Raw genomic sequence first — 19,419 nt, 5'->3', positions numbered from 1 at the left:
ACAGGGAAGACAGGGAAGACAGGGGAGACAGGGAAGACAGGGAAGACAGGGGAGACAGAGGTGACAGGGAAGACAGGGAAGACAGGGAAGACAGGGAAGACAGGGGAGGCAGAGGAGACAGGGGAGGCAGAGGTGACAGGGGAGACAGGGAAGACAGGGAAGACAGGGGAGACAGGGGAGGCAGAGGAGACAGGGGAGGCAGAGGAGACAGGGAAGACAGGGAAGACAGGGAAGACAGGGGAGGCAGAGGAGACAGGGGAGGCAGAGGTGACAGGGGAGACAGGGAAGACAGGGAAGACAGGGAAGACAGGGAAGACAGGGGAGGCAGAGGAGACAGGGGAGGCAGGGGAGGCAGAGGAGACAGGGAAGACAGGGAAGACAGGGAAGACAGGGGAGGCAGAGGAGACAGGGGAGGCAGAGGAGACACGGGAGACAGAGGTGACAGGGAAGACAGGGGAGACAGGGGTGACAGGGAAGACAGGGGAGACAGGGGTGACAGGGAAGACAGGGGAGACAGGGAAGACAGGGAAGACGGGGGAGACAGGGGTGACAGGGAAGACAGGGGAGACAGGGAAGACAGGGAAGACGGGGGAGACAGGGGTGACAGGGAAGACAGGGGAGACACGTAAGACAGGGGAGACAGGGGTGACAGGGAAGACAGGGGAGACACGTAAGACAGGGGAGACAGGGGTGACAAGGAAGACAGGGGTGACAGGGGAGACAGGGGAGGCAGAGGAGACACGGGAGGCAGAGGAGACACGGGAGACAGGGGAGACAGTGGAGATGGGAGACAAGTGAGACAGGGGAGAAAGGGGAGACAGTGGAGACGGGGGAGACGGAGGAGGCAGGGGAGACAGGGGGGGCGGGGGAGACGGGGGAGGCAGAGGAGACAGGGGAGGCAGAGGAGACAGGGAAGACAGGGAAGACAGGGAAGACAGGGGAGGCAGAGGAGACAGGGAAGACAGGGAAGACAGGGAAGACAGGGGAGGCAGAGGAGACAGGGGAGGCAGAGGAGACAGGGGAGACAGAGGTGACAGGGAAGACAGGGGAGACAGGGAAGACAGGGGGGGCAGGGGAGACGGGGGAGACAGGGGAGACAGGGGGGGCAGGGGAGACGGGGGAGGCAGGGGAGACGGGGGAGGCAGGGGAGACAGGGGAGGCAGGGGAGACGGGGGAGACGAGGGAGACAGGGGAGGCAGGGGAGACAGGAGAGGCAGGGGAGACAGGGGAGGCAGGGGAGACGGGGGAGACGAGGGAGACAGGGGAGGCAGGGGAGACAGGAGAGGCAAGGGGGTTTGCCTGTACTAAAATATTGTTTCTAGGGGGTGCTAATGGAGGTTGCCTATTCTAGTGAGGACTTCAGCACCGGCAAGCCCCTCCCTTGAACCGTCCATGGAAGCTGTGATGGCCTAGTTTGATAAACAATAACCCAGAAGCCTTATAATTTATTATTGATTACCACTAATAACCTCCTTCTCCCTTCACTCCCCCACCCCTCTATGTCTCCGTCCCCCCTCTATCTTTCTCCCTCCCCCCTCTCTCCTCTCCAGTTGAACGGGCACAGGGTGCGCACTCCTCTGTCCATCGATGTGGCCGGGGCCAGGGTCTTGAGTAGTGGTGTCTACATTCTACTGGACACTAACTTTGGACTGAAGGTGAAGTTTGATGGAGTCCATCACCTGGAGATCACCGTCCCTGGAGAATACTTCAACAAGGTACATCCAACTGGACCCAACTATTAGAATGTTACTGTATGATGATGGTACACATAATATAACTAATAATGATGGTCAAATAAAGCTTCTTTCACACAAACATGTATTTTGCAGTCTCAAAATATGAACATCATAAAATATGCACATCTTCAGATCAAAATGATACAGTGAAATGCTTATTACGAGCTGCACCAACAATGCAGAGTTTTAAAAAAGTAAGCAATGTGCTAAATAAACAAAGTAAAATAGTAACACAATAAAATAACAATAACGAGGCTATGGGTAGCGGTACAGAGTCAATGTGCAGGGGTACGTTTCAGTCAAGGTAATTGAGGTAATATGTACATGTAGATAGGGGTGAAGAGACCATGTCTAGATAATAAACAGAGAGTAGCAGCAGCATATGTGAAGAGTGTGAAGGAATGTGTGTGTGTGTGTGTGTGTGTGTGTGTGTGTGTGTGTGTGTGTGTGTGTGTGTGTGTGTGTGTGTGTGTGTGTGTGTGTGTGTGTGTGTGTGTGTGTGTGTGTGTGTGTGTGTGTGTGTGTGTGTGTGTGTGTGTTGGAGTGTCAGTGTCAGTGTCAGTGTAGTATGTGTGAGTGTGTGTCCAATGAGTGTACATGGAGCCTGAGCAAGATAAAATAATAAAACAATAATAATAAATAAGGGGGTCAATGCTAATAGTCCGGGCAGCCATGTGATTAACTGTTCAGCAGTCATATGGCTTGGGGGTAGAAGCTGGAGTGACATGGACACCAGGGATATGAGGGATAGTCATTTAGACAGGTTACCTTGGTGTTGTTGGGCACAGGGACTATGGTGGTCTGTTTGAAACATGTAGGTATTACAGTCTAGGTCAGGGAGAGGTTGAAAATGTAGGTGAAAACACTTGCCAGCTGGTCAGCGCATGCTCTGAGTACGTGTCCTGGTAATCTGTCCTGGTAATCTGTCCTGCTAATCTGTCCTGGTAATCTGTCTGGTAATCTGTCTGGTAATCTGTCTGGTAATCTGTCTGGTAATCTGTCCTGGTAATCTGTCTGGTAATCTGTCCCGGTAATCTGTCTGGTAATCTGTCTGGTAATCTGTCCCGGTAATCTGTCTGGTAATCTGTCTTGGTAATCTGTCTGGTAATCTGTCTGGTAATCTGTCTGGTAATCTGTCTGGTAATCTGTCCTGGTAATCTGTCTGGTAATTTGTCCTGGTAATCTGTCCTGGTAATCTGTCTGGTAATCTGTCCTGGTAATCTGGCTGGTAATCTGGCTGGTAATCTGGCTGGTAATCTGTCCTAGTAATCTGTTCTGGTAATCTGTCTGGTCATCTGTCTGGCAATCTGTCTGGTAATCTGTCTGGTAATCTGTCTGGTAATCTGTCCTGGTAATCTGTCTGGTAATTTGTCCTGGTAATCTGTCCTGGTAATCTGTCTGGTAATCTGTCTGGTAATCTGTCTGGTAATCTGTCCTGGTAATCTGTTCTGGTAATCTGTCTGGTCATCTGTCTGGCAATCTGTCTGGTAATCTGTCTGGTAATCTGTCTGATAATCTTCTACATTATCTCTCTCTCTCACACTCTCTCTCTCTCTACATCTCGCCAGGTGTGTGGTATGTGTGGTAACTTCAACATGAACACGTCTGATGACAACCTGAAACCAGATGGAAAGCCGGCCAAGGACGTGATAGAACTGGGCAACAGCTGGAAGTCAGAGGGAGACTCAGACCCAGGGTCAGTCACCTTGGACCTCTTACCTTAGACCTTTCACCTTTGACCTTATTCATGTGCTACACCTGAAGGAAAAGGATTCATATACAAGAACAAAGTCACTTTCCCCCACATTGCTGATATGCAGATATCCATCTCTGTAGATGTTCTCTCTTTCCTTTCTCTATCACATACATGGAACTCTATTCCACATCAAGTAACTGATGCAAGCAGTAAAATTACATTTAAAAAACAGATAAAAATACACCTATTGGAACAGCGGGAACTGTGAAGCAACATAAACATAGACACAGACACACACACACGATAACACACGCACTATACACACACGAGCACATGGATTTTTGGTTGTAGATATGTGGTAGTGGAGTAGTGGCCTGAGGACACACACTTAATGTGTTGTAATGTTTTTATTTTATTTACTTGGCCAATATACCACTGCTAAGGGCTGTTCTTAAGCACGACGCAACGTGGAGTCCCTGGATACAGCCTTTAGCCGTGATATATTGGCCGTGTACCACAAACCTCCGAGGTGCCTTATTGCTGCTATAAACTGGTTACCAACGTAATTAGAGCAGTAAAAATAAATGTTTTGTCATACCCATGGTATACGGTCTGATATACCACGGCTGTCAGCCAATCAGCATTCAGGGCCCGAACCACTGGGTGGTTCGAGCCCTGAATGCTGATTGGCTGACAGCGTTGTCCCTAAGAACAGCCCTTAGCCGTGGTATATTGGCCATATACCACACCCCCTTGTGCCTTATTGCTTAAATACATACCTCTCTCCTTTCATCTATCTAACCCATTTGTCTCTCTTTCTCTTCATCCCTCCAGATGCTCGCCAGATGAGCGTCCCAGCATCCACCCCAACTGCACGACAGAAGAAGAGAACCAGTACGAGACCCTGTGTTCTTCTGTTGTCCTCGGAGACAAGTTCAAGCCCTGCCACTCTTTACTGTCCCCAGAGGCTTTCCTGGGGAACTGCGTGTATGACATGTGTGAATACGACGGCATGCAGGCCACACTGTGTGATAACGTGGAAGCATACGCCCAAGCCTGTCAGTCAGCCGGGGTCACCATCAGCTGGAGGAACAACACATTCTGTCGTAAGTGGGGAGGGAGAGGAGGGAGAGAGGAGGGAGGAGAGGAGGGAGGGGAGGTGGAGAGGGAGGAGAGTAGGGAAGGGAGGGTAGGTGGAGAGAGAGGGAGAGGGGGGAGGGGAAGAGGGAGGAGGGGAGAGAGGGGAGGGAGGGGAGTGAGGAGGGAGGGGATGGGATATGAGAGGTGGAGAGAGAGGAGGGAGGAGAGGAGGGAGGTGGAGAGAGAGAGGGGAGAGAGGGGGAGGGAGGAGAGGAGGGAGGGGAGGGGGGGTGGAGAGGGGAAGAGGAGGGAGGGGAGAGAGGGGAGCTGGAGAGAGAGGGGGCGGGAGAGGAGGGAGGGGAGAGGGGAGAGGGGAGGAGAGAAGGGAGGTGGAGAGGGGAAGAGGGAGGAGAGGAGGGAGTGGAGGGGAGGTGGAGAGGGGAAGAGGGAGGAGAGGAGGGAGGGGAGGGAGAGGGAGGAGAGGAGGGAGGGCAGGGGAGAGGGGAGGTGGAGAGAGAGGGGGAGGGAGGAGAGGAGAGAGGGGAGGTGGAGAGAGAGGGGGAGGGAGGAGAGGAGGGAGGGGAGGGGAGGTGGAGAAGGGAAGAGGAGGGAGGGGAAGAGGGAGGGGAGAGGGAGGAGAGGGGGGAGGGGAGGGGAGGGGAGAGGTGAGGTGGAGAAAGAGGAGGGAGGAGAGGAGAGAGGGGAGGGGAGAGAGAGGGGGAGGGAGGTGGGAGGGAGAGAGGGATGAAGAAAGTAAGAAAGAGAGGGTGAAGAGAGTAATAGAAAACGAGTGAAATCATCCCATACAGTATATTATGTACCAAGAACATATTGAACCAACGTCATGTGTTGTGTTCTGGTTGGCTTCTAACCTCTCTCTCCCCCGTCCTCTCCCTCTCCCTCTCCCAGCCCTGCCATGCCCCCCCAATAGCCACTATTCTGACTGCTCGGCCCCCTGCCCCCCCACCTGCTCTGACCTGTTCCCCACGCTCTGCCACCTGCCCTCCACCACCTGCGTCGAGGGGTGCCAGTGTAACGCAGGGTTTGTCCTCAGTGATGTGCAGTGTGTTCCTCTGGCCAAGTGTGGCTGTGTGGACAGAGTGGGAGAGTACCATGATGTGAGTCTGATTGGTACACACACACACACTCACACACACACTCACACACTCACACACACAGGCTTCTTCTCATCAGATGAAATTATCTCTGTCTGATGTTACCTTTGTCTGATATTACCTCTGTCTGATGTTACCTCTGTCTGATGTTACCTCTGTCTGATATTACCTCTGTCTGATATCTGATGTTACCTCTGTCTGATGTTACCTCTGTCTGATATCTGATGTTACCTCTGTCTGATATCTGATATTATCTCTGTCTGACATTACCTCTGTCTGATATTACCTCTGTCTGATATTACCTCTGTCTGATATTACCTCTGTCTGATATCTGATATTACCTCTGTCTGATATCTGATATTACCTCTGTCTGATATTACCTCTAGCTGATATTACCTCTGTCTGATATTACCTCTGTCTGATATTACCTCTGTCTGATGTTACCTCTGTCTGATATCTGATATTACCTCTGTCTGATATTACCTCTGTCTGATATCTGATATTACCTCTATTTGATGTTACCTCTGTCTGATATTACCTCTGTCTGATGTTACCTCTGTCTGATATTACCTCTGTCTGATATTACCTCTAGCTAATACGTCATCAAGTGAGCCTACTAAAAGTTTAAGATAGAATTTATTAATTTGGGGGGGAAATGCGGGGGGGGGGGGGGGGGGGGCAAAAGATCCTGTCATCATCGTTTTTGTTACTGACACACTCCTAGAATCAACAGTCAGTCATAATCCTGACGTGTGTGTTCCAGGTGGGTGACTCGTGGTTGACTGACCACTGTGATGGCCAGTGTACCTGTAACCTGGGAGGCTCCATTACCTGCTCAGACGTTAAATGTCCCGGCAATTCTGTCTGCATTCTGGACAAATATGGAGAACTCTACTGCAAACCTGAGAGTAAGTCTCAATTTCACTCCCAATATTGGCAATATTACCTCCAATTCCACTAGTAGTACTAGTAGATACTATTACAGATACTAATACTCAATACTCACAAACCTTGGCCTTATAACAGACTATATTATCTTGCTGTATGATTTTAGGCTAAAGTTTCTACCTGCTCATACAGCTTTCTCTTTCCCTTTTCCCCCCCCCACCCCCCTCTCCAGAGTTCGACAGGTGTAATATCCACGGTGACCCCCACTACCGTACGTTCGATGGGCTCACCCACCACTTCCAGGGCCCCTACACCTACACCCTGACCCAGGGTCATGACCTCCCCAACTCACTGGTCGATCTGCAGGTGCGGGGGAAGAACGTCCGTCGTGGTGGCAGCAGGAAGTTCTCCTACCTGGATGAGGTGTATGTAGATGTCTACGGAGTCAGCATCCGCTTCCTGCAGAAGAAAGTAGTACTGGTGAGTTGATTGGAAGAACATACTGTATTTAGAGTGAATGGAAGAACATACTGTATTTCGAGTGAATGGAAGAACATACTGTATTTAGAGTGAATGGAAGAACATACTGTATTTCGAGTGAATGGAAGAACATACTGTATTTAGAGTGAATGGAAGAACATACTGTATTTACAGTGAATGGAAGAACATACTGTATTTAGAGTGAATGGAAGAACATACTGTATTTAGAGTGAATGGAAGAACATACTGTATTTCGAGTGAATGGAAGAACATACTGTATTTAGAGTGAATGGAAGAACATACTGTATTTAGAGTGAATGGAAGAACATACTGTATTTAGAGTGAATGGAAGAGGAGATGAATCTCACTGTGTTGTGAGTGCAGCCATTCATTTGCATGGGGTTGTTATTACATAGAAACATGATGTTTTCCACATGGTGGTTTGATAGCGCTAGTGGATCATATCCGATGCATATGAAGGTTTAAAACGGTTCGGATCATCTGTAGAGCCACAACACCAATAGAAGACTTTATCAATGCATTATAAAAAAACACTTCTATTCCACTTCCGTTCTCTCTGTAGGTGAACGGTGAACGTGTGGCTCCTCCTCTCAGTCCTAGAGGCGGCCTGACCATCACGAGGAATTCTAAGAACGTCCAGCTGGTCGCCGACTTCGGCATGACCGTACGCTTCGACGGCAAGCAGCACGGAGGTGAGAGACTAGAAAGGGAATGCACCAGTTAGTCAGTCACTCCTCACTCACTCACTCACTCATTCCCTCCCTCTTTCTCCCCTCCCTCCCTCCCTCCCTCTTTAACAGAGGTGATCCTACCCAGTACGTACAGGGACAGGGTGAGGGGTCTGTGCGGGAACTATGACGGGGTCTCCAGGAATGAGTACATGAAACCAGATGGAACCGTGACGCGGAACCTTGAAGAGTTCGGAAACAGCTGGAGGGTGACTGACAGGCAGGGGGCGGAGCTAGTGACATCAGAACTCCCCAAGATGGTGCACCTGCACAGGTGAGAGGGAATCACTGGATTATGTATAAACTTAATGTAAACACAATTCATTCATTAGCTTGTTTGTTGGTTCATTAATTCATACATTCATAATCTACTGTATTTATAAACACAGCCAACAGTGTGTTTACATGATTGAGTGTACATACAGTGCATTCGGAAAGTATTCAGACCCCTTAACTTTTACCACATTTGGTTACGTTACAGCCTTATTCTAATATTGATTACATTCTTTTATTTCCTCATCAATCTAAACACAATACCCCATAGTGACAAAGCAAAAACAGGGTTTTAGAAATATTTGCAATTTTATAATTTAAAAAAAACTGAAATATCAGTCTTACCTCAACCTCTCCTCCCCCTCTTCACCCTCCCTAGACGTGATGTGGAGACCGACCCAGAGACAGGCTTTGAGACAGCAGGTTGTACTGACGCTCAGCTGGCTGATTTCAATGGTATTAAACAGTGTGGAGCCATATCAGACCCTACAGGACCCTTCGCTGCCTGCCATGCACCACTACTGCCCAACAGCTTCCAGGAGTGAGTAGAGACAGAGAGTAGAGACAGAAAGAGAGAGTGAAAAAGAGTGAGAGAGAGTGAAAAAGAGTGAGAGGGAAAGGAAAACAGAAAGACAGAGAGACAAAGAGAGAGAGAGAGGAAAAAGAGTGAGAGAGAGATAGGGAAAGGAAAACACAGAGAGAGAGAGAGAGAGAGAGAGAGAGAGAGAGAGAGAGAGAGAGAGAGAGAGAGAGAGAGAGAGAGAGAGAGAGAGAGAGAGAGAGAGAGAGAGAGAGAGAGAGAGAGAGAGAGAGAGAGAGAGAGAGAGAGAGAGAGAGAGAGAGAGAGAGAGAGAGAGAGAGAGAGAGAGAGAGAGAGAGAGAGAGTGAGTGAGTGGGGGGGCTCGGTTACAGGTACACACAAGTTTGACCCTGTTTATCAAGAGTGTATAGATGTATTTGAACTATATTGTGGACTCACCGTCTCATGTGTGTTCTTCCAGGGACTGTTTGTTTGACCTGTGTGCGGATCAGGAAACCGCCTCCCTGCGTTGTGACAGTTATGAGGTGTACGCCCTGGCCTGCCAAGAGGCTGGAGTCAAACTGGGCAACTGGAGACAACAGCTGGGCTGTGGTAAGATACAGACAGACAGACAGACAGACAGACAGACAGACAGACAGACAGACAGACAGACAGACAGACAGACAGACAGACAGACAGACAGACAGACAGACAGACAGACAGACAGACATACGCAAACATACAGACACTCACTTGTTCCCTCACCCTCTCTCTCCCTTCCCTCTCTCTCCCCATTCCAGTCCTGAGCTGTGTAGCCAACAGTGCCTACTCTGAGTGTATGACCCCTTGCCCTGCCTCCTGCGCTGACCTGGCCGCGCCCTCTGAGTGTGACTTCACTGCCTGTGTTGAGGGGTGCCAGTGTTCCCCAGGATTCACCATGAGCGGAGGCATCTGTGTTCCCTACAGCGAGTGTGGCTGCACCTACCTGGATAGATACTACCCTGTGAGTTAATATATTAAAATAGAGTAGAATATAGTAAAAATGCAGTAAAACTTAGTACAGAAGGATACAGCGAGTGTGGTTACACCTACCTGGACCAGTACTACCTGGTGGGTTCATTAAGCAATAAGGCCCGAGGAAGTGTGGTATATGGCCATTATACCACGGCTAAGGGCTGTTCTTACGCACTGTGTAATGCGAAGTGCCTGCATACAGCCATTAGCCGTGGTATAATGGCCACATACCACAAACCCCCCTTGGTGCCTTATTGCTATTATAAACCGGTTACCAACGTCATTAGAAAAGGAAAAAGTTATGTTTTGTCATACCCATGGTCTACAGTCTGATATACCACGGCTTTCAGCCAATCAGTATTCAGGCCTCAAACCACCCGGTTTATAATATACAATAAGAGATTAATACTGTAGTGCAGTCAGTTGTTGAGATGAGACACAAAATCTGATGACTAAAGTGAATTTAAGAACTGGTGTTGAGACAGGATTGTATGATGTATAACTGTCTCTTTCCCCATCCTTTTCTCTCTCTCTCCCCACATATCGACCTCCATCCCTCCATCCCTCCATTCCTCCATGCCTCTATCCCTCCATCCCTCCATGCCTCCATCCCTCCATGCCTCCATCCCTCCATCCCTCCATGCCTCCATCCCTCCATTCCTCCATGCCTCCATCCCTCCATTCCTCCATCCCTCCATTCCTCCATTCCTCCATCCCTGCATCCCTCCATGCCTCCATCCCTCCATGCCTCCATCCCTCCATTCCTCCATTCCTCCATGCCTCCATTCCTCCATGCCTCCATGCCTCCATCCCTCCATGCCTCCATCCCTCCATGCCTCCATCCCTCCATTCCTCCATTCCTCCATGCCTCCATTCCCTTCCTCCCCAGCTTAAAGAGAAGTTTGTGACAGAGGACTGTGCCCTGTCCTGTGAGAGTACGCCCTCGGGCGCCGTGTGCCAACCCAAGGGCTGTTCCGACACACACGTCTGTACTATCTTCAACTTGACACGTGACTGCTACAAAAGTACGTGTGTTGCTACTGATCATGCGTTCGTGCCCAAGTAGTTACAATAAGAACAACGTGAGTGTGCAAAATGGACTGCAATGCCTTCGATAACAGACTTACCCCTCCACGTTCTCTCTCTCCCCTCTCTCGCTCTCGGTCTCTCCCCCTCCCCTCCCTCTCTCTCTTTGTTCCCCTCCCTCTATATCTCCCCTCCCCCTTCTCAGAGAGCCCGTGTCTGAATGACCCCTGTCTGAACAACGGTGCATGCTCTGAGATTACAGTAGACTTATTCAGCTGTCAGTGTCTAGAGGGTTTCGAGGGCAACATGTGTGAGATTGAGAAGACGGATACCAGCGGAGGCCTGGGTACGTGACTGACTGGAGCTAATACTATATTCTACTGTACTTTACTGTACTGTATTATACTGTACTATACTCAGTGGTGTAAAGTACTTTGGTAAAAAATACTTTAAAGTACTACTTAAGTCGTTTTTGGGGGTATCTGTACTTTACTATTTATATTTTTGACTACTTTTACTTTTACTTCACCACATTTCCAAATAAAATAATATACTTTCTACTCCATACATTTTCCCTGACACCTAAAAGTACTCGTTACATTTTGAATTCTTAGCAGGACAGGAAAATAGTCCAATTCACACACTTATCAAGATCATCCCTGGTCATCCATACTGCCTCTGATCTGGAGGACTCACTAAACACAAATGCTTTGTTTGTAAATAATGTCTGAGTATTGGAGTGTGTCCCTGGCCATCCATACATTTTAAAAACAAGAAAATGGTGCCATCTGGTTTGCTTAATATAAGGAATTTGAAATGATTTATACTTTTATTTTTTACTTTTGATACTTAAGTATATTTCAGCAATTCCGTTTTCTTTTGATACTTTCTATTAAGATATCTATACTTTTACTCAAGTATGACAATGGGTACTTTTCCCACCACTGACTATACTGTACTCTACTATACACTACTCTACTATACAGTTCTCTACTATACTGTACTATACTGTACTCTACTATACTGTACTCTACTATACAGCACTCTACTATACTGTACTATACTGTACTCAACTATACTGTACTCTACTGTACTATACTGTACTATACTATACTGTACTCTACTATACAGTACTCTACTATACTGTGCTATACTGTACTCTGCTATACTGTACTCTACTATACAGTACTCTACTATACTCTACTATACTGTACTCCACTATACAGTACTCTACTATACTCTACTATACTGTACTCTACTATACTGTACTCTACTATACAGTACTCTACTATACTGTACTATACTGTACTCTACTATACTGTACTCTACTATACTGTACTCTACTATACTGTACTCTACTATACAGTACTATACTGTACTCTACTATGCTGTACTCTACTATACTGTACTATACTGTACTCTACTATACTGTACTCTACTATACAGTACTCTACTGTACTCTACTATACAGTACTATACTGTACTCTACTATACTGTACTATACTGTACTCTACTATACTGTACTCTACTATACAGTACTCTACTGTACTCTACTATACAGTACTATACTGTACTCTACTATACTGTACTCTACTATACAGTACTCTGCTATACTGTACTATACTGTACTCTACTATACTGTACTATACTGTACTCTACTATACTGTACTCTACTATACAGTACTCTACTGTACTCTACTATACAGTACTATACTGTACTCTACTATACTGTACTCTACTATACAGTACTCTGCTATACTGTACTATACTGTACTCTACTATACTGTACTCTACTATGTTAATACTTGTTGAGACATATAGCGATGTTTCAACTGTCTTCTTCTTCATTGTCCCCCAGATAAGAACACGATCATATTCATCGCAGTCCTGGTGCCTCTGGGAATTATCATCATAGCACTGATATGTGTGTTATGCTACAAATGCTGTAGAAAGTAAGTACTGTTCAACAACCACTAAAACACAACATGGGACTGTTTATCTCAGTCCTGAGTCCTATCTACAAAGTCAACATGGGACTGTTTATCTCAGTCCTGAGTCCTATCTACACAGTCAATATGGGACTGTTTATCTCAGTCCTGAGTCCTATCTACAGTCAACATGGGACTGTTTATCTCAGTCCTGAGTCCTATCTACAGTCAACATGGGACTGTTTATCTCAGTCCTGAGTCCTATTTACACAGTCAACATGGGACTGTTAATCTCAGTCCTGAGTCCCATCTACAGTCAACATGGGACTGTTTATCTCAGTCCTGAGTCCTATCTACAGTCAACATGGGACTGTTTATCTCAGTCCTGAGTCCTATCTACAGTCAACATGGGACTGTTTATCTCAGTCCTGAGTCCTATTTACACAGTCAACATGGGACTGTTTATCTCATTCCTGAGTCCTATGTACACAGTCAACATGGGACTGTTTATCTCATTCCTGAGTCCTATGTACACGGTCAACATGGGACTGTTTATCTCAGTCCTGAGTCCTATCTACAGTCAACATGGGACTGTTTATCTCAGTCCTGAGTCCTATCTACACAGTCAACATGGGACTGTTTATCTCAGTCCTGAGTCCTATCTACACAGTCAACATGGGACTGTTTATCTCAGTCCTGAGTCCTATCTACAAAGTCAACATGGGACTGTTTATCTCAGTCCTGAGTCCTATCTACACAGTCAACATGGGACTGTTTATCTCAGTCCTGAGTCCTATCTACACAGTCAACATGGGACTGTTTATCTCAGTCCTGAGTCCTATCTACACAGTCAACATGGGACTGTTTATGTCAGTCCTGAGTCCTATCTACAGTCAACATGGGACTGTTTATCTCAGTCCTGAGTCCTATCTACACGGTCAACATGGGACTTTTTATCTCAGTCCTGAGTCCTATCTACAAAGTCAACATGGGACTGTTTATCTCAGTCCTGAGTCCTATCTACAGTCAACATGGGACTGTTTATCTCAGTCCTGAGTCCTATCTACAGTCAACATGAAATAACCAAAGATCAAATTGATCTTAATCCTGACAGTTGGTTTTATTCCTCAGAATACAAGACAGAAAAGGCCTGTTAGTACAGTATATTTTTTCCATTGTGAATGGATGGTAACTCTGAACCATTTTGTGTTTACAGGAACAAAGAAAATAAGTATTATTGTGACAGCACAGATTCAAGTAAGTGCCTGTCTCAAACTTGCTTAAAATGTATATATATATTTTTACTTTCACTTACATTCATTTTTAACTTACTTAGCTACTATTATAGTAATATTATACTTATTAGCTACTATTATAGTAATATTATACTTCTTAGCTCATATTATCCCAGTTAAACCAGACCAAGGATTTAGAAGGGGAGGATTAGGTGAACATAAAATAGAATAAATAGAACAGATATTCCCTATTCAGACCTAGGATGCTATAATGGGTGGACTGGTGGCCATTTTGACTGAGTAAATTATTTAAAGTCGATTATTTTAACACAGAACATGGGAAGCCAGCGAAAGAGAAAAGCACGAGAAAAACACCTGTCCCACCTATTCAGCTGATTTATTGCAGAGGCAAGTGAAACGTGTGTTGATGTGTTATAACTATATAACCTTAATATACCCACTGCATTTTTTGTCATTTAGCAGACGCTCTTATCCTGAGAAACTTGCAGAGCAACATTTTAATACTTTTCTTGTACTGGTCCTCCGTGGGAATCGAACCCACATCCCTGGCATTGCAAGCTACCAACTGAGCCACACGGGACCATACTAACCTTAACCTTTGTTCCTAAATTTAAACCTTTATTCATTTTCACCCCTATGCCTAAACTTAAAGAGGCTTGAAAACAACCTAGTTCTTTTTTAAACCTCCAGTTTCAGACTCGACGTGGCTCATACATGATAATGAACCATCTGCTGTCCTCTCCCAGTGGAAAAAGGCACAGAATCCTTACATTCTAACCTGGCATCATTTAGTGGAGGAGATACACGCTAGCCTAGTGTGCACTCTGAAGCGAGTGGGATTGCCTGTTTACATGCGCTAACAATTTGTTATTTTGATAACAGCGAAAATACATTGAATACATCGATCAAATCCATGCATCGTAAGTTTGACAAAACATTTGAAATTAGAGGATAGACCTCTGTAGTTGGTTCATTTCTTTTTCAATCGGCTGCATTTCTCTGGAAACCAAGCAGAACATGACTATTGGCATATACATTACTCTTACAGAATTTCCACGTGGGTGAGGATATTGAAAATGTAATCAAAGCCTGTTGGATGATAGTTTGTTTTTAACCAGGACAGAATAATTTATAACTGACTTTTTCCGACATAACATAGGTACAGCAGATCCCCTTATTGTATGGGACACTTTTAAATGTTCCTTTCGAGGCAATGCAATTCAATACTCATCTTTGAAACAAAAGCAATTTAGGTCAAAATAATTCATATTAACAAAGGAAGTAGAGGGACTGACAGTACAGATAGATAGCAATAAATACTGTACCATAGAGGCACAGAATACATTAGAGGAAAAACTAAAAGAAATGGAGGAACTTATTCAAGAAAGATCAAGTGTAATATATTTTACAAATAAAGCAATCTGGATGGAATATAGGGGAAAATGCACCACATATTTCTTTTTATCTTCAACATAGAAATACTATCGAAAATAATTTACTGCAACCTCCCAAGTGGCACAGTGGTCTAAGGCGTCACTACAGACCCGGGTTCGAGCCCAAGCTGTGTCACAGCCGGCCGTGACCGGGACACCCATGAGGCGGCGCACAATTGGCCCAGCGTCGTCTGGGTTAGGGGAGGGTTTGATTCACTAAACAATATTTTGAAAGAGGAAGCAAGGTACGTCAGCATCAGTCTCCTCCACCTCCAACAACCAAAGATAATTGTAAGGATTTTTTTCCTATTAATAATGTAAAATTAACAGCTGTACAGAAAGACTCATGTGAAGCCAAAATTACAGAGGAGGAACTTACTCAGATACTCAACAAGAAGGTCTGATTTCATCATTACTGAAACAGGACCCAAGTGGTAAATAAAGATTTAGTCCATTTTTTAAAAATCTATCAAAATGCATAGCTGGAATAGAATTAAAAAGGTATTGTTGGATATTATTCAGCCTAATCAGACAGGTTTTTTACATGGTCTTTTTACATGGACAATTACATGATAACGCTTAGTGCTTTCAGAACTACTGGCTAAAAAATATACAACATTTATGGAGAGCCTCTTTAAGTTTTGTTCTTTTCTTTTCTTTTTCCCCTCTCTCTCTCTCTCTCTCTCTGTCTCATCTCTCCTTTTCCTTCTCCCTCTCTTTCCCTCCCTCTCTCATAATTCTATCAATTTAATTTCTACTAGGCACCCAGTACCACTTGCATCTTAAGGACAGCAATGTCAAATACGACAACTTCGGCAACCATGAGAAGAACGCAAGCAACAATGTGACTCCCATGTAGCTGGAGAGAGAGAGAAAAGAGAACTCAAGAGTTTCATGTTTACTGGCAGATGAGGTCGGAGGTCACACACAAACACAAGCTAGACCCTAACAGTGGCATGATACTCAATAATAATACATGTCATTTAGCAGATGCGTGCATACAACTATAGAACTTTTCTTTTGCAAATGGGTGGCCCCAGGAATCAAACCCACTTTCCTGGCATTGTAAGAGCCATGCTCTACCAACTGATCTACAGAGGACCACTCTGTAAATCCAATAAAATGCTGACAAGTTTACTTTAAAATGCATTTTAAAATGCACACAAATTCATAACAGTCCGTAACGTCAATGTTAAATATCTGTCCCGATATTATTTGTAGAATTTGTGAATATTGTCATTATATTACCTGCTTTTATTAACGTTATCATGCTTTTGTTGTTGTAATTTGATAATGTGTGAAATATTACATGTCAGAAAAGATCCAAGGAAAAGTGAAATTATTAAATGCCTCAAGTGCCTGAGATGTTGTTGATTGAATTAAATTATGTTGCTGCAAGCATAAAATATTCTTATTTTTTACACACACACACACGCACACGCACACACACACACACACACACACACACACACACACACACACACACACACACACACACACACACACACACACACACACACACACACACACACACACACACGAACGGCATGTATACAAGCCCAATCCCTCCAATTGACTTTATTCATTCAGCAAGTGCAACATACTAGGAGTGACCAAAAACAAAACAAATTACAGAGCCCCTTTGGGGTCATGGTGGTGTCACGCCCTGACTGTAGAGAGCTTTTTATGTCTCTATTTTGGTTTGGTCAGGGTGTGATTTGGGTGAACATTCTATGTTCATTGTTCTATGTTTTGTATTTCTTTGTGTTTGGCCGGGTGTGGTTCTCAATCAGAGGCAGCTGTCTATCATTGTCTCTGATTGAGAATCATACACAGGCAGCTTTTTCCCACCTGTGTTTTGTGGGTAGTTGTTTTCTGTTTTGTGTCTGCACCAGACAGAACTGTTTCGTGGTGTTACATTTTGTTATTTTGTGTCAGTGTTCAGTTTAAATAAATAATCATGAACACTTTCCACGCTGCGCTTTGGTCTCATTCCGACGACGAACGTTACACCCCTGTGCTTCATGGTTGGGATGGTGTTCTTCGGCTTGCAAGCCTCCCCCTTTTTCCTCCAAACATGACGATGGTCATTATGGCCAAACAGTTCTAATTTTTATTGTTGTTTCATCAGACCAGAGGACATTTCTCCAAAAAGTACGATCTTTGTCCCCATGTGCAGTTGCAAACCGTAGTCTGGCTTTTTTATGGTGGTTTTGGAGCAGTGGCTTCTTCCTTGCTGAGCGGCCTTTCAGGTTATGTCGATATAGGACTCGTTTTACTGTGGATATAGATACTTTTGTACCTGTTTCCTACAGCATCTTCACAAGGTCCTTTGCTGTTGTTCTGGGATTGATTTGCACTTTTCGCACCAAAGTACGTTAATCTCTAGGAGACAGAACGCGTCTCCTTCCTAATCGGTATGACGGCTGTGTGGTCCCATGGTGTTTTTACTTGCGTACTATTGTTAGTACAGATGAACGTGGTACCTTCAGTCATTTGGAAATTGCTCCCAAGGATGAACCAGACTTGTGGAGGTCTTGGCTGATTTCTTTTGATTTTCCCATGATGTCAAGCAAAGAGACACTGAGTTTGAAGGTAGGCCTTGAAATACATCCACAGGTACACCTCCAATTTACTCAAATGATGTCAATTAGCCTATCAGAAGCTTCTAAAGCCATTACATCATTTTCTGGAATTTTCTAATCAAATCAAATCAAATTTTATTTGTCACATACACATGGTTAGCAGATGTTAATGCGAGTGTAGCGAAATGCTTGTGCTTCTAGTTCCGACAATGCAGTAATAACCAACAAGTAATCTAACCTAACAATTCCACAACTACTACCTTATACACACAAGTGTAAAGGGATAAAGAATATGTACATAAAGATATATGAATGAGTGATGGTACAGAACGGCATAGGCAAGATGCAGTAGATGGTATAGTGTACAGTCTATACATATGAGATGAGTAATGTAGGGTATGTAAACATAAAGGGGCATAGTTTAAAGTGGCTAGTGATACATGTATTACATAAAGATGGCAAGATGCAGTAGATGATATAGAGTACAGTATATACATATACATATGAGATGAGTAATGTAGGGTATGTAAACATTATATTAAGTGGCATTGTTTAAAGTGGCTAGTGATACATTTTTACATAATTTCCATCAATTCCCATTATTAAAGTGGCTGGAGTTGAGTCAGTATGTTGGCAGCGGCCACCTGTACTGACCTCGCCTTCTGGATGATAGCGGGGTGAACAGGCAGTGGCTCGGGTGGTTGTTGTCCTTGATGATCTTTATGGCCTTCCTGTGACATCGGGGGGTGTAGGTGTCCTGGAGGGCAGGTAGTTTGCCCCCGGTGATGCGTTGTGCAGACTTCACTACCCTCTGGAGAGCCTTGCGGTTGTGGGCGGAGCAGTTGCCGTACCAGGCGGTGATACAGCCCGACAGGATGCTCTCGATTGTGCATCTGTAGAAGTTTGTGAGTGCTTTTGGTGACAAGCCGAATTTCTTCAGCCTCCTGAGGTTGAAGAGGCGCTGCTGCGCCTTCTTCACAATGCTGTCTGTGTGAGTGGACCAATTCAGTTTGTCCGTGATGTGTACACAGAGGAACTTAAAACTTTCCACCTTCTCCACTACTGTCCCGTCGATGTGGATAGGGGGGTGCTCCCTCTGCTGTTTCCTGAAGTCCACAATCATCTCCTTTGTTTTGTTGACGTTGAGTGTGAGGTTATTTTCCTGACACCACACTCCGAGGGCCCTCACCTCCTCCCTGTAGGCCGTCTCGTCGTTGTTGGTAATCAAGCCTACCACTGTAGTGTCGTCCGCAAACTTGATGATTGAGTTGGAGGCGTGCATGGCCACGCAGTCGTGGGGGAACAGGGAGTACAGGAGAGGGCTCAGAACGCACCCTTGTGGGGCCCCAGTGTTGAGGATCAGCGGGGTGGAGATGTTGTTACCTACCCTCACCACCTGGGGGCGGCCCGTCAGGAAGTCCAGGACCCAGTTGCACAGGGCGGGGTCGAGACCCAGGGTCTCGTGCTTGATGACGAGTTTGGAGGGTACTATGGTGTTAAATGCTGAGCTGTAGTCGATGAACAGCATTCTCACATTTTCCAAGCTGTTTATTTTCCAAGCTGTTTAAAGGCACTGTCAACTTAGTGTATGTAAACTTCTGACCCACTGGAATTGTGATTAAGTGAAGTAATCTGTCTGT

At 45.4% G+C, this 19,419-nt stretch overlaps 1 protein-coding gene across 1 annotated transcript in view; it reads left to right on the top strand.

The window, feature by feature from the left end:
- Nucleotides 1–16,928, top strand: part of LOC120030462 (IgGFc-binding protein-like) — an 89,674-nt gene extending 72,746 nt beyond the window's left edge. Inside the window, exons 116-131 of the mRNA XM_038975877.1 lie at nt 1,551–1,715; nt 3,305–3,432; nt 4,267–4,538; nt 5,422–5,630; nt 6,391–6,535; nt 6,748–6,995; nt 7,579–7,708; nt 7,817–8,018; nt 8,397–8,558; nt 9,019–9,149; nt 9,338–9,540; nt 10,441–10,576; nt 10,783–10,923; nt 12,436–12,529; nt 13,722–13,762; nt 15,956–16,928. Coding sequence (XP_038831805.1) covers nt 1,551–1,715; nt 3,305–3,432; nt 4,267–4,538; nt 5,422–5,630; nt 6,391–6,535; nt 6,748–6,995; nt 7,579–7,708; nt 7,817–8,018; nt 8,397–8,558; nt 9,019–9,149; nt 9,338–9,540; nt 10,441–10,576; nt 10,783–10,923; nt 12,436–12,529; nt 13,722–13,762; nt 15,956–16,053 — 2,505 coding nt within the window. The 3' untranslated portion in view covers nt 16,054–16,928. The remainder of the gene's footprint in view (nt 1–1,550; nt 1,716–3,304; nt 3,433–4,266; nt 4,539–5,421; nt 5,631–6,390; nt 6,536–6,747; nt 6,996–7,578; nt 7,709–7,816; nt 8,019–8,396; nt 8,559–9,018; nt 9,150–9,337; nt 9,541–10,440; nt 10,577–10,782; nt 10,924–12,435; nt 12,530–13,721; nt 13,763–15,955) is intronic.
- The last annotated feature ends 2,491 nt before the right edge of the window (nt 16,929–19,419 follow it).

This window comes from Salvelinus namaycush, chromosome 36 (assembly GCF_016432855.1).
Source record: "Salvelinus namaycush isolate Seneca chromosome 36, SaNama_1.0, whole genome shotgun sequence".
Lineage (NCBI taxonomy): Eukaryota > Metazoa > Chordata > Actinopteri > Salmoniformes > Salmonidae > Salvelinus > Salvelinus namaycush.
This window is presented reverse-complemented; position numbering and strand designations above follow the sequence as displayed.